Genomic DNA, 27,108 nt, shown 5'->3' with positions numbered 1-27,108 from the left:
ATGTTCAGCTTTATAGTGTTCACAGCCAGTGTCATTCAGTTCATTTAAATACATCTTATTACCATATGATCTCTGAGGCATGAAGAGCAGAAACAACAGCACAACTCATCTTAAACAGCAGTGTGTTATATTAGTAATGTTATAATACTTCAATGGTGAAATAGTGCTTTGCATCGTTATATTTAATTATTCACTGACCTGAGCAAATTTATATCAATTCAAATTATTTAAAAATTAAACAAATTTGCTATAAACTATGAAGTTGTCAGTAGGTGTTTATATAATGTAAATCAATATACAGTAAATTCATTATTTTAATGCAATATAAAAATCTGACCCTGGACCACAAAACCAGTCATAAGGGTCCATTATAAATATAATTTATCCATAAATGTGCATCATTGAGATTTTAACAATATTTGGACACTATTTGAGCATCTGAGGGTGCAAAAATTCTAAATATTGAGAAAATCTCCATTAAAGTTGTCCAAATGTAGTCCCCAGCAATGCATATTACTACTAATAATACATTTATGATATATTTACGGTTGGACATTTACAAAATATCTTCATGGAACATGATCTTAATATCCTAAGGATTTTTGGCATAAACGAAAAATGGATAATTTTGACCCAATGCATTGTGTATATTAAAGGTGCACTATGCAACTTTCCGTCCACTCGAGGGCGTTCACTTGTTCACACTGCTAAGAGTAAAGCGCTCCTGCCAAATAAAAGCCGAAACCGAGGGTAGCGCAGATATGACAAAATTGACAGGCGACTCCCTCATACACTATGCTGACACGTCCCGGTCCGCAGTTAAAATAGCAATTTTCTCACAATTTACAAATAGTTGGAAACATTTGGGATATTGTAGGTACTCAACTGAACAAAATATATAACACCGGCCTAGTGGTTTTTGGATATTTTACTGCAAAAATACTACATAGTGCACCTTTAAGGGATGCCACATTTCTCAAGATAATATTGAACCGTTTGGTACGGCATTGACGGCTCAATACGCGCTTGTGAATTGCGGTTTTCTCGGTTTTGCATTTAATTAATTATTTTTCTACAAATCCATCATTTGCCTCCATCCTAATATACCGAACAACGCGACATACATTCACATCACGCGTTAGTGCTAGAGTTATACTCACGGAACACTTTAGTTATTCACAATCACGAACGTTCATTATTTGCATGCGTTTTAAAGCCTTGCCGGTTAAACATTTCATTCACGTGCTTATGAACGGTTTTAACTTGCGCTTTTCCGAGCACGCTCACTCAACGCCTGTCAAACACACGAGATTGCTGGACTAAGTAGTCGTCTTACTGCGTTAATACTGTCAAACACACACAAGGTTTACATCAAGCCTGTAGTCTCCCTCTCATTTACTGAAGCTTTCGCGCCTCTATCGCCCCCCGGTGACCGGTCCCAGTATGGCCGCCCCTCTGTGTTTTCTAATGGACGCGAGGCAAACTAAACAATAAAATTACACTTAAAATATTTTTTCCCCAAAGTTAGTTTATGTCATTGAAGGCAGTTATCATCACGATGATTTCATTTCAAGTGTTCGTTTTTAAAATAAGTTTAGTTTGAGTTAGTTATCTCACTCTTTATAAACGGGGGGTGTGACGTCATGATTGACAGCTGAGACTGACGGCTTCTCTGAGTGAAGTTGTCACTGAGGCACTAACAGACTTTTTTCGAAATTTTTGGGAGCAGATTAGAGCTTTAGCTTTAATTTCTACATTTCCATAACTGTTTATTTCACACCAACATAACTAATTGTTCTGCATCTGCGAGAGTGTGGGCGGGCTTTTGATATCGCAGCTGTACTTCCTGCTCTACTTCCTGCGCTCTACTGCGCAACTCCGGTCCCGAAATCGCTACTGCGCAGACTCGGTCCCAAGATGTCCGCGCCGTGCACCCCAGCCTGAAAGCTTCAAATATGGCAAGCGGAAACGGATGATGTCGAGTCGTCCATATTTTTTTACGGTCTTCACATAAACACGGTCGGTTATGTCTAAAGTGAAAGTAAAATCGGCATGTGTCTTTATATTAGATGCACACAGGTCTTAAAGTGACAGCAGCACAGCCTACTAGTGAACACGCTGTCCTTAAAGGGACAGTTCACCTCTAAAATTGTCATTGATTACTATATGTATACTTATTGTATACTTGTATACATTGTTTACTTATGCATCTTGACCTACTCCACCTTAACTTGAATATGCTCATTTTCACTATATCATCCGTTGCTACACTGCTCATCTTAATATATCTTTCATATTCATAGTACATATTGACCTGTAGATTCTGTTTATAGCAATAACATCTCTATTTATATCAGTACATAACCATTCAGCCACTGTAAATACTGCACTTTCTACTATTGCACTTCTGGTTAGACCTAAACTGCCTTGTACCTGTACTTGTGTAATGATAATAAAGTTGAATCTAATCTAATCTAATCTAAAATTAGAACCGAACCGAAAACCGTGGTTAAAAACCGAGGTATGTTTTGAACCGTGGACTAACTGTATTGTTGCATCCCTAGTATATATATATATATTCGTGAGACACAGGACTGGTGTTGAGGGTCATAAATATACTTATTCATGATGCAAATAATTATACACTAATACTAATGTAATAATCTTAATAGTAATGACATATTCTCATGTCTTAGCCTTTTTTTTGCCTCTCCTCAGTGATTGGATCAAGAGTTTATCGGCTTCCGCCACGAGTAGCTTCCTGCGGGGGGCGGAGCTGGGGGCGGAGCTAAGTGAGGCGTGGCTGGTGGCGAATGCGGCCGTATATCTGTGGAACTATAACAGCCATCTTCTGGCCACCAGAGGGCATCGGCTGCTCCTGCCCACACTCAGCCATCTGCTGGAGCTGCTCAGACACACAGGGCATGCTGGGTAAGATATGGCCTGGGGTTACTTTATTAACCCATAAAGCTCCACTGAGTGATATTTCCCCCATCTAGTGGTGTAAAGGTTTATGACCATCCAGTGAATATTAGTTTCTGTTCCTCTCAATTCCGATTTCGTTTTAACTCCTACGGTGGCCGATTTAGTCCAAGATTAACACGGCTTCCAGTTCGACCTCGTCCATGAGTGCTCCTTCAAGTGATGATGTTACTTTAGAAAACTATTATAATTTGCAGTTGTTTAATTTGTCAGTTAACATGTAGGTTATGACACAGTTTCACATTTTCGTTATTTTTTTTACCATTTCATTGCTAACATCAGCTATCAGGTTCCCAGACGAATGCAAGCTAATCTTAACTTTTATCAGTGCTATCGTTATTCTGTATATTGCACGACATCACTAGCGTAAGGCAAAGTTTACATTGTAGGCTATATCATTTTCTCCGTGAGCAGAAATCAGTTGAGGCGAACGTCGAAGCTTGAATTTACGGGTATGTCCCTCTTTGGCTACTGTACTTTCAAGATGGAGGGCCAACATGGCGACCAGCATTCGAACCCCTCACCCGTATGTATTTTCAATGGCATATTATAAACTTACAAGGATACTTTATTACTCGAAAGAAGTAAATATACATTAATGAGCACATATATGTTTGAAACGACCCGAGGTGTGTAAGAGTGCTTTTTTTTTTTTTTTGCACAATGTTAAATTAATCCATAATGACAAAAAAAGTGCAAGGTGGCGATGTCTGATACACAATGATGAAGTGATAGTCAGAAAACGAAACAATAATAATTATAATCTGCAAAACTTGAAATGGCTCAGTGATTTACAGCAAATTAATAACTGAACAAAATCAGATATTACTGTCACTGTCACTGATGATGGATCTGGTGAAGAAGCTGTCAGTGATCGAAATATTGAGTTTGAAGATGTGTAAAATGAGTTTTGAGAATATGCGTGAGATGGCGAATATGAGCAGATGCTGAATATACTGGAGATGAACCCATACAACCTCCAAAAGTCATGAAATATGCTTTATTTATTCTTCTGTAATTGTTACTCTAATATCATGAGTGTATCCATCAGTGTTAGATATAGATCCGGGTCGCTAAAGACCCGAATATGTAAGAATGATTGGCGAAACAGTCATGCCTTTAAAGGGTTAATGATGTTTGACAGTCCCCACTCGTACTAGTGCTGACGGGCATGCACTGAAACCTTTATATTACAGGTATTACAGTTCTGTGTGTGTGTGTGTGTGTGTGTGTGTGTGTGTGTGTGTGTGTGTGTGTGTGTGTGTGAGAGCTCCAGACGTGAATGAGTCCTCAAATTATGTGTCTTGTTGAAGAGAGGTGTGCTTTCATTTTATATTTAATTTATTCTATAATTCTATACTTATTTTATCGTTTTATTTTATTATTCTATAATTACATCTTTATTTTACATAATATTTGTATTATTCTGTAATTATACACTTTATTATACACTTTTTATTGAATTATAATATGACATTTTTATATAATTTTTTTTAAATTCTGTAATTATATAATAGTTTATTTTATTATTAATAAATTAAATTATTATTATATTATTCTATAAATATTTTATAATTTTATTTGTAACTTTATTGAATTATTCTATTATGACATCATTATTTTATATATTTTATTATTTTATAATTTATTTAATTATTATATAATTAAATTCTAATTGTTATATATATATATATAAATATTTATATATAATTGTATTTAATTATTCTATAATTAAATTTTTTATATTACTTTTTATTATTCTGTACTTATGTAATTGTTTGCATTCTATTTTATTGAATTATTATATTATTCTATAAATATTTTGTAACTTTATTTAATTATTCTATTATATAATGACTTCATTATTTTTTATATATTATTTTATTTTATAATTGTATTGAATTGTGCTATAATTGCATGATTATTTTATATATTATTTGCACTCTTCTGTAATTATATTGTTTATATATTATAGAATTGTATTGTATAATTGTATTGAATTATTTTATAATTCCGTGATAATTGTATGTGTGTGTATTGGTCGTGTGTGTGTGTGTGTGTGCTGTACTTCAGGGAGTTGGTTCTCCTGGTCATGCTCTGTGATGCCGTGGCTCAGGGATTCATCCAGCCGTGGTATGATCAGGAATCTCAGGACTCAGAGAAGGGAGGAGTTCAGCCGCCCGCTGACAAAGAAAAGACTAAGAAAGTGCGAGGAAAGAGTGTGGAGAAGTCCGGCCTGAGCCACGGCCCTCAGATGGAGCCGGCCGCCCTACAGGACGTCAAGAAAGCTTTGGAGGTCAGACACAATTCGCCTACTTATACTACGTCCTAAAAGTATCTACTCTTTTTGTGAAGTTTATACTTTTGAGTGTGTAGCAGAAGAGTACGCAAGCTTCGGGACTACTGCGCCATCTTTAACAGACTCTGTTGCTTAGTTACGAGCATCCCATAACCGTTTACACTGCCCTGTCAATCATCATCAGTTAAACTCCTCCACATTCAGATTAATCTCCTGCCGTATCGGAGAGAAGTGTAGCCGCTCGTTGATCTGCCGTGTGTGTGTCTTTAATGCAGAGACTCTCCTCATGTGTTTGCAGTTTAAATATAATGACGCTTTAAAAGTTTACGGCCAAACGTGTCATTACAAAAGTTCTCAATGCTGCTGCAGGTGAAATATAATGTGGATAACACTAAATAAATATATTTTAGTCAGGTTAAATACTGATAATTGATCACTCAAACCTTTATCTAAACTTCTCTACTCTACCATCAGACTTGCACATCCGCCATGTTTGTAGTTTTTAACACTTTTTATCCCCGTTTGTAGTTCTAATCGAATCCTCGTCAAACTCGTAATGGGTTGTGGGTAATATCAGCCGTTAGAGTGTGTGTCGATCCGCACATCAGATTCTGACCGGAAATAGTAAACCATCTTTGGAATACACTTTTCAACACACTATGATTTGGGACATACTAATTCTATTCTCGAGTACTTTTTAGTATGGATAGTTTGCGAATTGGGACACGGTCTGCTAAAGAAACTGCCCCTGTGAAAAGCATTGTGGGTGATCGCAGACCATGAATAGACGAGCTAAGCACCTACTGTGAACTAAATTAGAGGCTTTAATTTCTGTATGACTGACAAACTGTGTAATCCAAATGAATGGGAGTTTTATATGCAGTTCAAATCTTAAATCTAGGCCTTTATATGAGAAGCACAAGAGTGTGTTCCTGATCCAAGTGAGTACTTTTAATGAAAAGACACTCATAAAGGTCTTTCTGAAATAGATTCTCAGTCACAGTTAAACTCCTGGTGCGTTCTGCTGCTTCCCTTCTTCACGTTCCCTCTAATTACATTTCCCTTCGCTGTCTTTTGTGCAGATTTACAGGCGTTTTCCTGCACTAATTCCACATGAAAGCCTTTTTAATATAGGGAAATTATTCCCTAACTACTTTTCCTAACACGGCTCTCTTCACACGAGAGCTCATCCACTTCAAACACGCTTGAGATTCAAAGTAAAGATGTGAAGTTTGAGTTTAGGTGTGGTGGTAAAAGTGAGGTGAGGTCCAGTGTTCATTTCGTTGACGAATTTGTGTCAACGATCTTTTTCAGTGACGAAAACGAGACGATAACTAAACTAAAATGTGTTGATGACAAAAACTATGAGGAAAATCTACTGTTATTTTCATCAACAAATAAAAGCGAGAGGAAAATGTTAGTAAGGGTCGATTAGGGAAGAGATCCGTAAGAACTGATGTCCTGTGTAGCGGATGAGCACACGTGCGGATCTAACGTCGGGAAAACACTGATCTAACGTCAGGAAAACACTGATCTAATGGCGGGAAAACACTGATCTAATGGCGGGAAAACACTGATCTAATGGCGGGAAAACACAGAGCTAACGGCGGGAAAACACGAATCTAACAATGGGAAAACAAACATCTAACGTCGGGAAAACACTGATCTAATGTCAGGAAAACACGGAGCTAACGGCGGGAAAACAGGGATCTTACAATGGGAAAACACGGATCTAATGGCGGGAAAACACGGATCTAATGGTGGGAAAACACGGATCTAACAATGGGAAAACAAACATCTAACGTCGGGAAAACACTGATCTAATGGCGGGAAAACACGGAGCTAACGGCGGGAAAACAGGGATCTTACAATGGGAAAACACGGATCTAATGGCGGGAAAACACGGATCTAATGGCGGGAAAACACAGATCTAACGGTGGGAAAACACGGATCTAATGGTGAGAAAACATGGATCTAATGGCGGGAAAAACACAGAATTAACATGGGGAAAACACGGATCTAATGGCGGGAAAACACGGAGCTAACGGCGGGAAAACAGGGATCTTACAATGGGAAAACACGGATCTAATGGCGGGAAAACACGGATCTAATGGTGGGAAAACACGGATCTAACAATGGGAAAACAAACATCTAACGTCGGGAAAACACTGATCTAATGGCGGGAAAACACGGAGCTAACGGCGGGAAAACAGGGATCTTACAATGGGAAAACACGGATCTAATGGCGGGAAAACACGGATCTAATGGCGGGAAAACACAGATCTAACGGTGGGAAAACACGGATCTAATGGTGAGAAAACATGGATCTAATGGCGGGAAAAACACAGAATTAACATGGGGAAAACACGGATCTAATGGCGGGAAAACACGGAGCTAACGGCGGGAAAACAGGGATCTTACAATGGGAAAACACAGATCTAATGGCGGGAAAACACGGATCTAATGGCGGGAAAACACAGATCTAACGGTGGGAAAACACGGATCTAATGGTGAGAAAACATGGATCTAATGGCGGGAAAAACACAGATTTAACATGGGGAAAACACGGATCTAATGGCGGGAAAACACGGATCTAATGGTGGGAAAACATCGATCTAACAGCGGGAAAATACGGATTTAACGGCGGGAAAACACCCATCTAACGGGGGGAAAACAGATATAACGGCGGGAAAACACGGATCTAACGGTGGGAAAACACGGATATGAAGGCGGGAAAACACTGATCTAATGGTGGGAAAACACAGATATGAAGGCGGGAAAACACTGATCTAACGGTGGGAAAACACGGATATGAAGGCGGGAAAACACGGATCTAATGGTGGGAAAACATGGATCTAACGGCGGGAAAAACACGGATCTAACAGTGGGAAAACACGGATATAACGGCGGGAAAACAAATATAACGGCAGGAAAACATGGATCTAACGGCGGGAAAACACGGATCTAACGGCGGGAAAACACGGATCTAACGGCGGGAAAACATGGAGATAATGGCAGGAAAACACGGATCTAACGGTGGGAAAACACGGATATGAAGGCGGGAAAACACGGATCTAATGGTGGGAAAACATGGATCTAACGGCAGGAAAAACACGGATCTAACGACGGGAAAACATGGAGATAATGGCGGGAAAACACGGATCTAACTGCGGGAAAACACGGATATGAAGGCGGGAAAAACACGGATCTAACGACGGGAAAACATGGATCTAACGGCGGGAAAACACGGATCTAACGGCAGGAAAAACACGGATCTAACGACGGGAAAACATGGAGATAATGGCAGGAAAACACGGATCTAACGGTGGGAAAACACGGATATGAAGGCGGGAAAACACGGATCTAATGGTGGGAAAACATGGATCTAACGGCAGGAAAAACACGGATCTAACGACGGGAAAACATGGATATAACGGCGGGAAAAACACGGATCTAACGGCGGTAAAACACGGATCTAACGGCGGGAAAACATGGAGATAATGGCGGGAAAACACGGATCTAACTGCGGGAAGACACGGATCTGTTAAGCTTCTCCAGACTCACGCCACAGCACTTCAGAACGGCTCAATCCATCAATAACACACATTTATGACCAGTGATGTTTATGAACTAATGCTGAGGAATAATCACAGTGTTCACTGTACCATGATTATATAGCAGCGTGTGTTAGACACTCTTAATGATGCATATTTCATCTCCTCATCTGCACTGCAATAGTGCAGCATTTCAAAATAAGAGTCCCGTTGTATTTACAGCTTGTTTATAATTAAAAGTCACGCATTATATAAACACTTATAGTTACACAATAAACTGTTTAATTTCATTCCCATTTAATTCACAGTCAGGAGGAAAGACTAAGAAAAGGATTTGACACATTATTCAATAAATTATCAGGGTTATAATACAACTGAAAAAAAAAAAAAACTTTAGCTTAACCTACTCACTAAAACAGAAGTACAACATTATAAAAACAATATAAATGTTTTCAAAACATGTGTGTGTGTGTGTGTGTGTGTGTGTGTGTGTGTGTAGGTGTGTGAGTTTGCACTAAAACTGTCCAATGGAAATGGCGAGCCGGTGCCCATGATGGTGAGGAAGCAGCTCTTGAGCACATGGGTCTGCATTAAACAACTACTTCACCAGCAGATCGGACACAAGCTGGACATCAACGATGAGGTGACATCACATGACCAAACAAACCCATCACATGACCAAACAAACCCGTCACATGACCAAACAAACCCGTCACATGACCAAACAAACCCGTCACATGACCAAACAAACCCGTCACATGACCAAACAAACCCGTCACATGACCAAACCAACCCGTCACATGACCAAACCAACCCGTCACATGACCAAACAAACCCGTCACATGACCAAACCAACCCGTCACATGACCAAACAAACCCGTCACATGACCAAACAAACCCGTCACATGACCAAACCAACCCGTCACATGACCAAACAAACCAATCACATGACCAAACCCACCCGTCACATGACCAAACCAACCCGTCACATGACCAAACAAACCCGTCACATGACCAAACAAACCCGTCACATGACCAAACCAACCCGTCACATGACCAAACAAACCCGTCACATGACCAAACCAACCCGTCACATGACCAAACAAACCCGTCACATGACCAAACAAACCCGTCACATGACCAAAGAAACCCGTCACATGACCAAACAAACCCGTCACATGACCAAACAAACCCGTCACATGACCAAACCAACCCGTCACATGACCAAACCAACCCGTCACATGACCAAACAAACCCGTCACATGACCAAACCAACCCGTCACATGACCAAACAAACCCGTCACATGACCAAACCAACCCGTCACATGACCAAACCAACCCGTCACATGACCAAACAAACCCGTCACATGACCAAACAAACCCGTCACATGACCAAACAAACCAATCACATGACCAAACAAACCCGTCACATGACCAAATCTTTTCTTTCTCTCACTTCTCGGTTAAAACACGGGTGTGTTCATCCGCCCCTGCAAAATCAACACAGATTTTAACATATGAACCATGGTCAGTCTATTAATGCTAACGGTACATGGACAAGCTGAGGTAACTTAAACTTGTTCAAAATGTTGTTGGTTACACAGCAAACTGCTGTTAATAACAGCAGTTTGCTGTGTAACCAACAACATTTTGATAATATCAAAACTGGTAAAGGAGAAATACATCGTTTTAATTTACTGAAGTTGTGTAACTATCTCATTAAACGGCTAACGTTAAACAACGAACGTCTTTGTCTAAGGAAAACAGTGCTATCGGTAGCTGATCTACATTAGTCTAATAATGATAAAACTATGATTTTTCTGATTTGGCTGGAAAAGGACACCCTTAATTTACATCATTTAAACTTCTAACAAGACAGTCGTTTACTTATATGATGTTAAACAAATACAATTTAACCACAAATAAACAAAAAGTTGTTTCTAAAGTACTTACACTTGAAAACAGCTGCATCTCCGTTTTCCGCCATTTTCAAATATAACGTCAGTTCCTCTCTCCCGTGGCATCATGGGATAGTAAAGTGTTCATCGTATGCGCACTTCAGAATCGCGCCGGAAGTAGTAGGCCATCCGGGTACTTTTCGCACACTGTTTTTCAAATTCTATAGCTGTGTCTCATTTCGTTAAATTTCGAAGGCTGCGTCCTCCGGAGGACCCGTCCTGTGTAGGATGCAGTATACGGAGTGTCCTCAATCAGAATTAAACGAGACGTCCTTCGTAGGACACACAGGCAGGAAGTATCACGTTGTTGCTATGCCAACAAGTTCAGCCTCGTTGCGCTCTCACGCCAGTTATATGAATTAAAATTATTTATAACTTGAAAATGACTATGAAATGTTTCTTGTCTTGACAGCGATGTACTGTTCTAAACGTTTAAAATGCACTACAGTTGTAATCCTGTTTACCACAACTATCTGTTTGAGGTAATAGAGCTTTAAAAAACAAGCTTGAACTACTTAATTTAAACACCACACATACGCTCGCATGTATATCTGGCGGTGGTGCCGTTTTTTCAGCCTAATATAAAAAAAAATAATATGACGGTTGTTAGCGGAGACGCAAAGAATTGTGGGTTATCTCCAGCCTTTGAAGGCTACACCTCATGCACACTCTGAAATCCTGTGAAAGAAGGACTCATTCGAAGGTCGCATTTGGAGCGTCCTACTCACTTTTTTGAAATTATGACGTATGCAGCCTTTGAATGCGACCTCCGGAGGACGCAGCCTTCTGAAATGAGACACAGCTTATGAATTCGGACATACTACTCTGCTCACGTACTGTTTTTCGCCTACTATATAGTATGGAAGGACACGATTTCGGACGCAGCCCATATGTTGGTCCCTATTCACTGCCATGGACGAGTAAAACACACACACACACACACACACACACACACACACACACACACACACACACACTCAAACATGGACGAGTGCGAGCAGGACATTTGTTCAAAATTCTCCTTTTGTGGTCCAGAAAAGAAAGAAGGGCACACAGCACCACAACAGCACCAGGGTGGGTAAATAATGACTTATCCCTTTCAGCCTGAAAATAATAATGGAATAATAGTCTTCAAAAGAAGTGTGGATATTGAGTATCAAATTTAATACACCAGGCTTTTATGACTCAGATATAGCGAGAATATGGAGATATCAGATGCTAAGATTTATAAAGACAAAGGTTAGATGAAATCGATGCTTTTAATATCACATAATTCACATTTGAACATGATTCTTAAAAAAAAGAAAAAGTAATTTAGAGGCCTTAAAATGATTGCATCAAATATGAAACAGCGTTGTATGTTTAATATCTCATCTGCTGGGTTGTGTGTGTGTGTGTGTGTGTGTGTGTGTGTGTGTGTGTGTGTGTGTGTGTCAGAGTAAGAGCGAGGCGGTGATGGCCGTGTCGCGTGTGTTGGTGGCGGTCGAGATGCTTCAGTGTAACCGGAACCACAGACTGATGGAGTTCAGCCTTCCCAGCATGCCTGTGGTGAGACCAGGATTATAATTAACATTCAGCATTTATTTCTGCTACACACTCACAAGTATTTTACTTCCTTGTGTGTTTTATGGTGACTTTGGACACTGCATGACTAAACCAATGGTGTGAGTTTGGGGGCGGGGCTATTTGTTTGGCTAGCCAATGGCAGGCAAGAGGAGTCTCCAGGAAATGATTATTCTTGTGTCAGAAAAAGTGCACTTTATGTTGGCTTGTATTTATTAATATATGATCAGTAGATGAGATGCCGTGTGTTTGCTCAGTGTGTGTGTGTGTGTGTGCGTGTGTGTGTGGACTTGCTTATATTACATTGACCAATATTGAGATCCCCACAATGTAAATTGATTTATAAACATAAAAATAATAATAATTATGTTTTTTGAAAATGAAAAAAATGCAGAATGTTTGATGGGTAGGTTTAGGGGCAGGGGCAGTGTGTGTGTGTGTGTGTGTGTGTGTGTGTGTGTGTGATGGGTAGGGTTAGGGGCAGGGGCTGTGTGTGTGTGTGTGTGTGCGTGTGTGTGTGTGTGTGTGTGTGATGGGTAGGTTTAGGGGCAGGGGCTGTATGTGTGCGCGTGTGTGTGTGTGTGTGTGTGTTATGGGTAGGTTTAGGGGCAGGGGCTGTGTGTGTGCGTGTGTGTGTGTGCGTGCGTGTGTGTGTGTGTGTGTGTGTGTGTGTGCGTGTGTGTGTGTGTGTGTGTGTGTGTGTGTGTGTGTGTGTGTGTGTGTGTGTGTGTGTGTGTGTGTGTGTGTGTGTGTGTGTGTGTGTGTGTGATGGGTAGGTTTTGGGGCAGTGTAGGGGGATAGAATGCACAGTTTGTACAGTGTAAAATCCTTTACGCCTATGAAAAGTCCCCGTAATTCACAAAAACAAACGTGTGTGTGTGCATGTGTGTGTGTGTGTCCTTCAGCTGGTGCAGATGGCGGAGGGCTGTCAGTGGACCGACCCGGTGCTGGAGCTGTGTGTGTGGACGCAGCTCGCTCTCTTCGCTCATCAGACCCAGGACCACCAGCTTGTCTTGACATGTACCCATAATGCACTGCAGCTGGAGCAGAAAGCCGTTCGCAGGGTGAATGCGGACACGAATGCTCAGTGAGTGCTGCTACTCATACAGTACATCAGCTTATTAACTCACCACATCTATAATCTGTGTAGGGTTAGATTAAACATTTACGTTAGGGGATAGAATACAGTTTGAACAATATAAACAACCATTATAAAGTCACCATAAAACAGACCTCAGTGTGTGTGTGTGTGTGTGTGTGCGTGTGTGTGTGTGTGTGTGCGTGTGTGTGTGTGCGTGTGTGTGTGTGTGTGTGTGTGTGTGTGTGTGTGTGTGTGTGTGTGTGTGTGTGTGTGATGGGTAGGTTTAGGGGCAGTGTAAGGGGATAGAAAATACGGTTTGTACAGTATAAAAACAATTACGCCTATGGAATGTCCCCACAATTCACAAAAACAAACGTGTGTGTGTGGGTGTGTGTGTGGGGGGGAGGGGTGTAGGTTAAGGGTTAGTGAAAGAGAGAATATACAGTTTGTACAGTATGAAATCATTACGTCTATGGAGAGTCCCCATAAAACATGAAAACCCAGCATGTGTGTGTGTGTGTGTGTGTGTTCAGGTTCAGTGAGCGTTCAGTGCTGGAGATGTTGAGCCGTGCTGCGTGTGTGAGAGGCCAGAGTTTGATCCACGAGGCCAGAGGTCATCCGGTCAGATATACGGAGGGTCTGCACACACTGCAGTCCAGCATCAGGTCAGTAACTCCACTCACACTGCTGGATTTACTCCTCACAAACTCTTCTGATGTGTGTGTGTGTGTATGTGTGTGTGTGTGTGTGTGTGTGTGTGTGTGTGTGTGTGTGTGTGTGTGTGTGTGTGTGTGTGTGTGTGTGTGTGTGTGTGTGTGTGTGTGTGTGTGTGTGTGTGTGTGTGTGTGTGTGTGTGTGTGTGTGTGTGTGATGTAGTTTTGCGCAGCAGGCGGGCAGCTGGTGTCTGTGTGTGAGCGCAGCGGGTCACTACTGGAACGCCTGTCTGCCGCTTCTGGACACGAGACGGGTCAGACGGCAGCCCAGAGAACCACTGGAGCTCATCCTGAAGGCCATGGCACACACCTACAGCAAACACACAACTGTAAAGACACGCTCACAAACACACACACACACGTTTGTTTTTGTGAAATGTGGGGACATTCCATCAGCGTAATGGTTTTTATGCTGTACAAACTGTATTTTCTATCTCCTTACACTGCCCCTAAACCTACCCATCACTCACACACACACACACACACACACACACACACACACACGAACCATAGCACGGTTTATCAGAAGTGTGTTTGTCGTGTTTCCAGTGTTCTATTTGTGTGTTCAGGACAAAAGTAAAAGAGTGTGTGGACTCGAGGATGACGGACCACTGATGGAAACACCAGATAGCACAAGTGAGAATTATTTTGCTGTTTTTTTGTGCTTATAATATTTTACTGATAGACATTTTCATGATCTATTTTTGGGGTGAACTGCCCCTTTAAATACTTTAGTGTGCAGGTGGATCATATCTACACCTGTCCTAGTATTGTGTTGCTGGCCCATCGAGGCATGAACTCCTCTAGACCCCTAAAGGTGTGCTGTGGTAACCAAGATGTTAGCACCAGATCCTTTAAGTCCTGTCAGTTGCGAGGTGGGGCCTTCTTAGATCGGACTAGTCGACGCCTCAAACTGGTTGATGAGCTCCTCAAAGCATTCCTGAAGCATTTGTGCTTTGTGTCAGGAGCATTATCCTGCTGGAAGAGCCACAGCCACCAGAATACCGTTTCCATCAAAGGCTGAACATGGTCTCAGCAATGCTTAGGTAGGTGGAGCGTGTCAAAGTAACATCCACATGGATGGAGGACCCAAGGTTTCCCAGCAGAACATTGCCCAAAGCATCACACTGCCTCCGCCGGCTCGCCTTCTTCCCATAGTGCATCCTGGGGCCATGTGTTCTAGTTAAGTGACGGCTATGCCGTCCCATACGCCTCAAACTGAGCTGCTCTGTGTATTCTGACAGCTTTCTATCAGAACCAGCATTAACTTCTGGAGCAGTTTGAGCTCCAGTAGCTCGTCTGTTTGATCGGACCCCACGGGCCAGCCTTCGCTCCCCACGTGCATCAATGAGCCTTGGCCGCCCATGACCCTGTGGCCGGTTCTCCACTGGTCCTTCCTTGGAGCACTTTTGATAGATACTGACCACTGCAGACCGGGAACAGCCCACAAGAGCTGCAGTTTTGGAGAAGCTCTGACCCAGTCGTCTAGCAGTCACATCTTGGCTGGTTTCTCCACTGGCAGAGCGAGTGCATTGTGGCATTTTAGCATTCACAAAGTGGTTGGGAATTTCTTTCTTATTTAAAAATGAAAATGTGTATCTGCATTGGCCGGGAATCGAACCCGGGCCTCCCGCGTGGCAGGCGAGAATTCTACCACTGAACCACCAATGCTGATGCTGCAGCTCTGCAGTCGCCTGCTGGATTGAAGCTGCACTGCAGACGGAATGCGCTGGCTGTGCTTTTAAAGGGACAGTCATCCAAAACTGAAAATTCTCTCATATGTATACACCGTTCATGTCGTTTCATGTGTGTGTGTGTTTTCGAAATTGTAGCTACCATGGAAACAGTACTCTTAATTGTTCGAGGGCTCCTCCCCTAGTGGGCGGTGTCAGGTTTCATATTACACAATTTATTTTAACTACTGCATAAAGCTGGGGGGCAAATAAAAAGCAGTGCAAATAAGTGCTGAGCAGAGCAGAGTGTGTTGTGTTTATGTCTCCCTTTTGCTCGGTTTTATTGAGCAAAAATGGAAGTATCTGCTTTCCCGAAAAGAAATTGTGGGGAAATAATCCTTCCCGTAGTGAACTGATTTTGCTAATATAAAAATTTAATGGAATTACTCTTCTCTTCTCTCTCTCTCTCTCTCTCTCTCTCTCTCTCTCTCTCTCTCTCTCTCTCTCTCTCTCTCTCTCTCTCTCTCTCTCTCTCTCTCTCTCTCTCTCTCTCTCTCTCTCTCTCTCTCTCTCTCTCTCTCTCTCTCTCTCTCTCTCTCTCTCTCAGGCAGTGATGAGGATGACCTGAAGGTGTGGGTGTCCATGTGCAACGCTCTGCTCCACATTTATGCAGACAGTGGAGACGAGAGGAAAGGCCTAGAGCTGCTGGACGAGTCCGTCAGAGCGATGCCACACACCACACACCGCCTGTGAGTTCTTACCCTCGACACACACACACACACACACACACACACACACACACACACACACACACACACACACACACACACACACACACACACAAACACACACACACACACACACACACAGAGCAGAATCATCACGGCTCTGTTCTGCATCATTCATCGCCTCTGGCTGTATGTATTCAGTGACCTGTGAAGCACTGACAGTTAAAAGGGCAGATGAGCAGATATTGCAGCTGTGTGTGTGTGTGTGTGTGTATGTGTGTGTGTAATAGTGTTTCGTCTGTGTGTTCACATTCACTCATATTACATACGCCTTTATGCAATGAGCAACACAGTTTCAAACACGATCTAGAACAGGAATATGCGTTCATAAAGAAACAATGGTATTAACATGTGAATAAACTCAGAGTACTGTTTGCAAATACACATTTAGATAGTCCAGAACAAAGATGAGCAGCCGTAGAGTTCAGAGAGTTCAGAGGTGCATTGATTAGAGGTTAATGGTTTAGAGGCACTCAGTCTGTAGTTTGTGATGTTTTGGCGACACCTGCTGGTGTTACATATGCACTGCAAGTTTTCAGACTCTTCTGCTGTGTTTGTGTGTGTCTGTCTGTCTGTGTGTGTGTGTGTGTCTCTGTGTGTGTGTGTGTGTGTGTGTGTTTGTGTGTGTGTGTGTGTGTCTGTGTGTGTGTGTCTGTGTGTGTCTGTGTGTGTCTGCGTGTGTCTGTGTGTCTGCGTGTGTCTGTGTGTCTGTGTGTGTGTGTGTATGTGTCTGTGTGTGTCTGTGTGTGTCTGTGTGTGTGTGTCTGTGTGTGTCTGCGTGTGTCTGTGTGTCTGCGTGTGTCTGTGTGTGTGTCTGTGTGTGTGTGTGTGTCTGTGTGTGTCTGCGTGTGTGTGTGTGTCTGCGTGTGTGTGTGTGTGTGTGTGTGCGTGCGTGTGTTTATTTGTGTGTGTATGTGTCTATGTGTGTGTGTGTGTCTGTGTGTGTGTGTGTGTGTGTGCGTGTGTGTGTGTGTGTGTGTGTATGTGTCTATGTGTGTGTGTGTGTGTCTGTGTGTCTGTGTGTGTGTGTGTGTGTGTGTGTGTGTGTGTGTCTGTGTGTGTCTATGTGTGTGTGTGTGTGTGTGTGTGTGTCTGTGTGTCTGTGTGTGTGTGTGTGTGTGTGTGTGTGTGTGTGTGTGTCTATGTGTCTATGTGTCTATGTGTGTGTGTGTGTGTGTGTGTGTGTCTGTGTGTCTGTGTGTGTGTGTGTGTGTGTGTGTGTGTGTGTGTGTGTGTGTCTATGTGTCTATGTGTGTGTGTGTGTGTGTGTGTGTCTGTGTGTCTGTGTGTGTGTGTGTGTGTGTGTGTGTGTGTGTGTCTATGTGTGTGTGTCTATGTGTGTGTGTGTGTGTGTGTGTGTGTGTGTGTGTGTGTGTGTAGGGTTCTGTTTAAGCAGCGTGTCTGCTCAAGGCCCGTCTGGGTCAGTCCGTTCTGCTGGACATGCAGCGGCTCAGCAGCGAGGGCGGAGTCTGTCTGCGCTCACATGTGGAGGCGAGCCGCTCTCTGTGCGAAAGACAAGCAGCAGCGGCTGACCTGCTATCAGAACGCCATCACAGCACTGCAGGTGACCTGTGTGTGTGTGTGTGTGAGTGTGTGTGTGTGTGTGAGAGAGAGAGAGAGAGAGAGAGAGAGAGAGAGAGAGAGAGAGAGAGAGAGAGAGAGAGATGTATAAATAAATATATATATAATTATATATTTTTTGTGTGTGTAATTTTATTGTATGTTTTTCACATGTTTATTAGCGTTAATTTAAAAAACAATATATGTTCATGTTTATACATTTTTATTTCATTTTTGTTTTAGTTATTTTAGTGCATAAAGTTAAACTAAATGAAAATGAGGAGAGAAAAAATTAAAGTAACAAAACGTTTTTATTTTTTATTTTTATTTAGCTTTAGTTAACTATAATAATCCGGATAGAAGCTGGATAAAAGTGTCTTCATATATATATATATATATCTCAGAAAATTAGAATATTGTGTAGGTTCAATATCTCATTCACCTGGTACACACCACACTCTAATGAACTCAAAACACCTGCAAAGGCCTTTAAATGGCCTCTCAGTCTAGTTCTGTAGGCTACACTATCATGGGGAAGACTGCTGACTGGAAAAGTTGTCCAAAAGACGACCATTGACACCTTACACAAGGAGGGTGAGACACAAAAGGTCATTGAAAAAGAGGCAGGCTGGCTCCAAGCACATTAATAGACAGTCGAAGGAAGGAAAAGATGTGGTAGAAAAAAGTGTACAAGCAATAGGGATAACCGAGAGGAGTGTGAAACGAAACCCATTCAAAGATGTGGAGGAGATTGACGAAGAGTGGACTGCAGCTGGAGTCAGCGCTTTAACCCTCTTGGCGCCACGGTCGAGTTTACTCGACAAGATGCGTCACTGAATAAAACGGCCGATTTTGTCAAATAGGGTGTCAAATTTCATTTAACCTCCCCTCCACTAGATGGTAGACATGTCGTAATTCATCCCTGGCTCATACAAACATCATGATTCTATACAAAATATGCGAGCAAGAGCGCATTGAATCAGTGTAAACAAAAGCAGCGCTGACGTGCGAGTGAGCTGTTTTATCAGAGCATTGTCAACGTCAGCAAGTATTTGCATTAGATTATTATTACTATTATTATTTTCTAATGGCATCAATAAAGCTTACCCGCAATGAAGTGCTGGGTCTTCTATTCGCGGACCCTAAATCTGAAGGGAAATATGAGATGACGGTGATTCTGAAAGTGAAACTAAACCTAACGTTACACTAAGCACAAACGGTGAATCATTTGCCCAATGTAGATGGTCCTTTGCCCAATGTCAGTGGTTGGAACAATGTTTCCCGGGGTCCGAGTGTTCATCGCGAAGTTAGCAGGTGTGTTAGTCTTGAGAACGCGGCGGCCGCGGGAGATTTTTGCCGCGCTCACCATGAAGCGCGCGTCTTCTCACCGCGCGCATCTCCGCGATTGCGGCGACAGTTTTGTGGTGCAGACTTTATCTAACACCACTGGGTATGTTAGAAGAGGTCGAAGTATTCATAAGCAAGTTCGAGGGAAACGTGGAGGCAGGGTGAGGAGTCAAAATTACAATAACTGGTCCAGGCTGTGCACACTCGGCGGCCGTGCGAGGCAGATCTGGACGCGAGTAGACGCTCTGTGACACGGGGCAGAGGGCTATTATGCATAATATATAATATATATGCAGGGTTGCCAACTCTCACGCATCTGGCGTGATTCTCACGCTTTAAGGCTCTGTCTCACGCTCTCACTCCGCCCAACTCAATCTCACGCCAAATTGCCAAACCTGCTTTTGATATTAAACAAAGCTATAAGCTTTAATTTTTTTAAATGTGTTTTAATGAAATTCAAACAATAAATAGCGTTTTGGCGCTAATGTGGCATAATGTTAAAGCCAGAGACGTTGCGGAGTTGCAGGCTCTCGTCTCCCTGCGGCGCGCGCTGGTCACGTGGCCCATGAGCGCTCAATACTTCTAGCGCTGTGCCAATGAATTTAAATGGCTTAAGCGGATACACAACAGTTTCACCATATAGATGTTTGCTGCAAGTTTTGGTAAACAGTACAGCTTAGTGTTAGTGTTTATTGATTATTAAGTCAGCCATATTTACAGGATCGTTTTATTATGGAGAGTGATAGAGATTCAACATTGTTAACATTAATGTTATTCTTGTATTTAGCCCTCAGGTATTCCTTACTAATAGGTCACACTCAAACTCATTAAATTATATTTATTGAATATTTTGAGGAGATCTTTTGGTACTAAATACTATTTGTGCAACAATTATTGTCAATAAATGACCACTTAAAATATTTTTCTTCTAATATTTGTATTTCTTCTAAAATGTATATTACAATTAGTGTAGTAATTAATATTAAAATAGAGAATTCCAATTCAAAGAGGCAAATTAGAGTCATTTTGTGGCTAAAAAATATTAATGTTTATTTGTAATGCCATTAGGTGCCTTATGGCTCTTTAATAAATATACATGTATCTAATCTAGCTGCTCAAAAATATATTGCAGTCTTTGCATTCTAATAAATATTTAGATATGATGATCAAACACTAGATTTCTTTAAATGTGAAATTTCAAACTTAAATAACTTGCATCCTAATCTTTTTAATGAATAATGATACTTATATAAGCAGTCACACGTGAATATTAAGGAATGGCACATATAATTTGACCCAAGAAATCTTTAAACTAGTGCCAAAACAAACATATTATTATGTACAGAATATATACTAGATATAAACTGATACTGAATCAAGATCAAAAGCATTAACCCCCCCCCCCCCCCCCCCCCCGCCCGGCCCCCAAAAAATCTCACTCCAACCTGAACTTAAAAGTTGGCAACCCTGTAATATATATGTGCCCTATATATGGAATCAGAGTGCTTACTGTATGTAGTAAATGGAAAATCTACAGCAAAGGGCAAACCGCTACATGCATTCGGTTTGTTTCTACCATTTATTAGTAATGATTTACACAGTTTGTTTACTATTTACCTGAACATTCAGTATTGTGCAATATAGCACACAGAAGGTGAGGGACATTTTGGGGGGAAAGAAGTGCTGCATTCATCATTTAAACATTTGGCTTTTCATGAAAATTCTATAATCCAAGATTGCACCCACGTTATGACGTCATAATATGCAAATTAGATGGGAAAATGTAATCTCTACATAAACTTATGGTCCTCCTTAATATTTCTCTAATTTACAGAAAGTTTCTATCTTTTATCACTTTTAAGATATAGCCTTTTAAAATTAAGATGTCAAAATCAAACGTTTTAGGAAAAAACCTCTGGCGCCTAAAGGGTTAAGAACCGCTGCGCACAGACGTATGCAGGACACGGGTTTCAGCTTCACACTCCTCGTGTCCAGCCACCCTTGACCAACAGACAGCATCAGAAGCGTCTCGCCTGCGCTAAAGACAAAAAGGACAGCTGAGGGGTCCAGAGTTATGTTCTCTGATGAAAGCAAATTTTGATTTCCTTTTGGAAAAGCGAGAACTGATTACATTTTTTTAATGTTTATCTTGAAGTTGCTTTGAATAAACAGAATTATTAATAGCTCTGATATATATGTAGTGACTTCAAGATAAATGTTCACAAAAAAATTATCAGCTCTCGCTTTTCCTGGAAATTGAACGCATGACCTTGGCGTTGCCAGCGCCATCCGTCTTCTTTTTTCTGTACAGTAATGAGAAGATGAGTAGATGAGCTTCAGAGCTTCATTTATTTAATTTTTCAAATAATGTCACCATGCAAAAGATGGTTATAACAGCTTTATTTTCTCCATGAAATCTTTGAAATGTGTTCCTGTTGGTTGTCCGGGGTAAACCTCCTCATCATCTCGTGTGTGTGTGTGTTTGTAAGTGTGTGTGGGCATGTTTTTGTGACTCAAATGTGTATAATGCCATGGGTATGACACAGGTATTACAGGAGAGGGTGAAATATGAGGACATTACCCATGGCCCCACTTTACAAAAGGCTTATAAATCACACAGGAGGAGTTTTTATGAGAAAGGAAAAATGCAGAATGTTTCCTGTGATGGGTAGGTTTAGGGGCAGCGTGTGTGTGTGTGTGTGATGGGTAGGTTTAGGGGCTGTGTGTCGGTGTGTGATGGGTAGGTTTAGGTTTAGGGGCAGTGTGTGTGTGTGTGTGATGGGTAGGTTTAGGGGCTGTGTGTCGGTGTGTGATGGGTAGGTTTAGGTTTAGGGGCAGTGTGTGTGTGTGTGTGTGATGGGTAGGTTTAGGGGCTGTGTGTCGGTGTGTGATGGGTAGGTTTAGGTTTAGGGGCAGTGTGTGTGTGTGTGTGTGATGGGTAGGTTTAGGGGCTGTGTGTCGGTGTGTGATGGGTAGGTTTAGGTTTAGGGGCAGTGTGTGTGTGTGTGTGATGGGTAGGTTTAGGGGCTGTGTGTCGGTGTGTGATGGGTAGGTTTAGGTTTAGGGGCAGTGTGTGTGTGTGTGTGATGGGTAGGTTTAGGGGCTGTGTGTCAGTGTGTGATGGGTAGGTTTAGGTTTAGGGGCAGTGTGTGTGTGTGTGTGATGGGTAGGTTTAGGGGCAGTGTAAGGGGATAGAAAATACGGTTTGTACAGTAAAAAAAAAACATTACGCCAATGGAATATCCCCACATTTCACAAAAACAAATGTGTGTGTGTGTGTGTGTGTGTCCTTAGTCTCCTGGCGTGCGGTGGCAGAAGGTGGATATCCTGCTGGAGTTGGGCGAATGGCTGTACGTCACACACTCTCCTGCGGCTGACGTCCGGCTCCAGATCGAGTGGGCCGCAGACGTCCTGCTGTTCCCAGACGGTCAGTCTTCATCATGTGTGATTTATCTGCTGTTTAAATCAATCACATGATCAACACACACTCTGTCTCATCAGAGGAGAGCGTGGCGTCGGGCGTGCGTGTGTGTGAGGTGCGGGCGATCGGCCGTCTGGAGCGTCTGGTGCGAGCACACACACTCCTGGCCCTCGTGGAGGAGCGAGCGTCACACACACACCTGCAGCATCTGCTCGTCGCCCTCAGCTTCACGCTGCACATTTGGAAGGTCAGCGCTTCATAACCAGGCCCACATGGAATCAAGTCAGCTTTATTTCTATCGCTCTTCTCCAGCGGCGATTGTGTCAGAGCAGCTTCAGTGTTAAACAGGACAATACTGCAGCAGAATTAGATTGGGCTGTACAGTCGTTCTGGAGTAAACAGTGATGTTATCAGCTTATTTTAATTTATCAGAGAGAGACAATGTGGGCGCAGTGATATAGTTAATACAGTTAATGTAGTCATTAATTTTATTTGTATATTTAGTTGAATAACTCTAATCATAATGTTAGTGTCCCCAACTGAGCAAGCCAAGCCAAAGGCGACCAAAGGAACCGAAACTCCATCAGGGCGTGATGGAGAAAAATAAACCTTCACTAAAATCAAATTGACCACAGAGGAGTTAAGGAAACGTCACTTGTCTACAAAAATTACTTATTTATGTAAAGCTATTAAAAATAGTTAATTTATTTACTTCGGTAGATAAAATAATTTATTTTGCTCTATTGTTGAATGATAAGAAATTGTTTATTTTTTATGATTTGTCTACCATACAATTTATAAAGCAATATTTTCTCTGTCTTTAGATTCTGTGTGGCCATGTTCAAATAAAATGTATGAATTAGGTCATATTTACATCTATAAACTATCCAAATCAAACTAGCCAAATCAATTTTTGTTGCATTATTATCCTGTTTGACACTGTGAAGCTGCTTTGACACAATTGGCATTGTAAAAGCACAATATAAATAAAGTTGATTGATTGGTCTTCGTGTGTTGTGTGTGTGTGTGTGTGTGTGTGTGTGTGTGTGTGTGTGTGTGTGTGTGTGTGTGTGTGTGTGTGTGTGTGTGTGTGTGTGTGTGTGTGTGTGTGTGTGTGTGTGTGTGTGTGTGTGTGTGTGTGCGTGTGTGTGTGTGTGTGTGTGTGTGTGTGTGTGTGTGCGCGTGCGTGTGTGCGTGTGTGTGTGTGTGTGTTGTTGAATTCAGGTGTCTGTGGAAACTGCGCAGGAAGTGATGAATCAGTCAGGTGTGAGATCCGCCAGCTCCAGAAAAGACAAAGAGAGACCAGATGACAAGAAGCCCAAACAGGTGAGAATGATCTGAGCTCTTAGAGCGTCCAGATCCACTTCTGCTAGTTTAAGGACGGGAAATACAGTCAGCACCATGGCTCATAGTCTAAAAGGGTCGTCCTTCGTTTCCTAATTAGTCATGGGTGTGTTTAACGAGCAATAAACCAATCAATCTCCCTTTCCCTTTAAAAGCCAGTTGAAATTTAAAAAAGTATCAAACCCTTCTCTCGCGGGTCAATTTGACCCCTTTGGGAATTAATAGAATGCTTCTGTACGCACAGAAAAACCTAAAAATGCTCAAAATTCAAACTAAACTTTACCAAAAAAATATTTCATAATGTGTCTCTGAATGCATTCTGAAGAGAAACTGACTTCAGGACCCAGCGGAGCAGCTCATCCTCTCCATATAGAGCTACAAGAGTCATGAAATATCATCTTATATTATTATTTTCCCACAAGAGGTCGACAGACACACCCAGTGTGAGATATGATGAGTTAAAAGGGTAACGCATGAAATTATGACTTATTTGGAATTGAAGTTGAAAGAATGTGCTTTTGAATGATCAAATCCTGTCATTTGAAGGTAAATAAATAAAAATAAAAAACTCTTCCTTTAAAAATCAGAACATATATTATTAAAATGAAATGAAATATGCTTTCTTGTATAGTTTTAGGGCTCTGTGTCGTTTTGACCTGCAGGGATGACGGTTACTTTAACATGTTAAAACAATATATAGAGTTGCATAGTAAAATATCCAAATATTACACAATAAAATAAAACTATTACTAGACTGTATTTTTCATGCGATACCATAACTACATCATATCCCACTGCATTAAATATTATATCCCACAATGCTTTTTTTACATTTAAATGGATTTAATAAAAATTACATTTTAATTTGCGAAAAATGTTGCTTCTAAGATGATAACCGACTCGCAGAAATAAACGTGGATTATCTTTCAAAAGCTAGAACATTATACACGTCTTTACTGTGCATTTTGATCAGTTTAAAGGAACTGTATGTAAGAAATGTATTTCAATGAATCATAAAATGGCCCTGATCTGTCTCTAGACTTTAAGAAATCATGTTCATGTCAAACACTTCTGACAGCAGTAGTCCGGCTCTACACCGCTCTACAGTCATCTGAAAGTGATTGCAGCACCAGTTTTGGCCACAATCTAACATACACTTCCTTTAAGGTGTTCCTGCAGTGCTGTTTCTCTATTTTATCTGTTTAATATTTCTCCAGCAGTCTCCTGTTGAGGACAAACCCAGAGGTAAAGCTGCAGACGTGTGTCTTCCCACCAGCCCGGAGCAGTGGGCTCAGTTTGAGTGTCATGAGGAGCTTCGGCAGGCCTTTCGCTCGGACGCCGGCCCTTATAGCATCAACTCCACGGCCCTCAGTGCACAGGTCAGCAGGTCAACACCAGAGGGCGATCTCAACATGCCTTTACATCAATCAGAGCTGTGATAGAGCGGGAGGAAGGGGAAGCGTTGATCTTAACAGGGAGATTAAAGGGTTAGTTATCCCCATAAATGAAATGTCTGTCATTAACTCCTCTCCCTAATGTCGCTCCACACCCGTCAGACCTCCGCTCATCTTCACACACAGTTTAAGATATTTTATATTTAGTCCGAGAGCGTATGCAAGTGTATGCACACTATACTGTCCATGTCCAGAAAGGGAATAAAAACATCATCACAGTAGTCCATATGAGACATCAGTGGGTTAATTAGAGTCTCTTGAAGCATCCAAAATACATTTGGGTCCAAAAATAACAAAAACTACGACTTTATTCAGCATTGGCTTCTCTTCCGCGTTTGTGTTCAATCCTCAAATAAAGATTCAAACGGTTTTGAGTCAGTGAATCGATTCATGATTTGGATCGCCAATGTCACGTGACTTCAGCAGTTTGACACGAGATCCGAATCATGAATCATGAATCATGACCGTTTGAATCTTTATTTGAGGATTGAACACAAACGCGGAAGAGAAGCCAATGCTGAATAAAGTCGTAGTTTTTGTTATTTTTGGACCCAAATGTATTTTGGATGCTTCAAGAGACTCTAATTAACCCACTGATGTCTCATATGGACTACTGTGATGATGTTTTTATTCCCTTTCTGGACATGGACAGTATAGTGTGCATACACTTGCATACGCTCTCGGACTAAATCTAAAATATCTTAAACTGTGTTCCGAGGATGAACGGGTGTGGAATGACATTGGAGTCATTAATGAAAGAAATTTCCTTTTTGGGTGAACTAACCTTTTAAGGGTGCGTTCACACTTGTCATGTTTGGTTGGATTAAAACGAACCCTGGTGCGATTGCTCGTTTAGTGCAGTTAATTTGAACGTGTGAACGCTGCCATCCAAACCAAACAAGCGGACCGAGAGCGCTATAAAGATGAGTCTCAGTCCGCTTCCAAACAAACTCTGGTGCGGTTCGACTGATATATGAACGCAACACGGACCAAAGACATGTAAACGAACCAAAAACAGGACGTGATGTCACAAGATGAGACGCATAGTCAGCTGATTTGACGACGTTGAAAGATCAGTGTATCCAAAATGAATAACGTTAGAGGGCAAACGTAGAGCAACGAGGAAGAGCCTCATCAATATTTGGTCCGACGAGCATGTTTCGAAAATACTAGAAGAAAGCACATAAAGCAAACCTGGCTCTTCTCATCAGAGGACCTGTCGGTCTTTAGTCGGTACAGACGACAGAACGGCCGTCTCTTTTCTGCACAACGGAGGAAATCCTGGAGCTGTTTTGAATGTTTTGAACATTTTATGAGCTCTTCATGAGTTCTCAGCTGGTAATAATAATGCCATATGTTCACGCATTAAAT

At 41.7% G+C, this 27,108-nt stretch overlaps 1 protein-coding gene and 1 non-coding gene across 2 annotated transcripts in view; one reads left to right on the top strand and one right to left on the bottom strand.

Annotated features, from left to right (window-relative positions):
- Window positions 1-27,108, top strand: part of LOC137045571 (cilia- and flagella-associated protein 46) — a 139,618-nt gene that overhangs the window by 46,431 nt on the left and 66,079 nt on the right. The window contains 16 exon segments of the mRNA XM_067422279.1: window positions 2,719-2,931; window positions 5,056-5,278; window positions 9,335-9,478; window positions 12,231-12,341; window positions 13,262-13,443; window positions 13,971-14,102; window positions 14,314-14,479; window positions 14,720-14,786; window positions 16,431-16,572; window positions 17,992-18,008; window positions 18,011-18,084; window positions 18,086-18,175; window positions 22,813-22,945; window positions 23,020-23,186; window positions 24,164-24,265; window positions 25,501-25,662. Of these exon segments, the coding sequence (XP_067278380.1) occupies window positions 2,719-2,931; window positions 5,056-5,278; window positions 9,335-9,478; window positions 12,231-12,341; window positions 13,262-13,443; window positions 13,971-14,102; window positions 14,314-14,479; window positions 14,720-14,786; window positions 16,431-16,572; window positions 17,992-18,008; window positions 18,011-18,084; window positions 18,086-18,175; window positions 22,813-22,945; window positions 23,020-23,186; window positions 24,164-24,265; window positions 25,501-25,662 (2,125 nt within the window).
- trnag-gcc (transfer RNA glycine (anticodon GCC)) lies at window positions 15,751-15,821 on the bottom strand. The gene has a single exon. It is a non-coding gene; the product is annotated as a tRNA-Gly (tRNA).

The sequence above is a fragment of the Pseudorasbora parva genome, chromosome 17, assembly GCF_024679245.1.
Source record: "Pseudorasbora parva isolate DD20220531a chromosome 17, ASM2467924v1, whole genome shotgun sequence".
Lineage (NCBI taxonomy): Eukaryota > Metazoa > Chordata > Actinopteri > Cypriniformes > Gobionidae > Pseudorasbora > Pseudorasbora parva.
The sequence above is the reverse complement of the archived record's forward strand: the minus strand, read 5'-3'. Positions and strand labels throughout refer to the sequence as shown.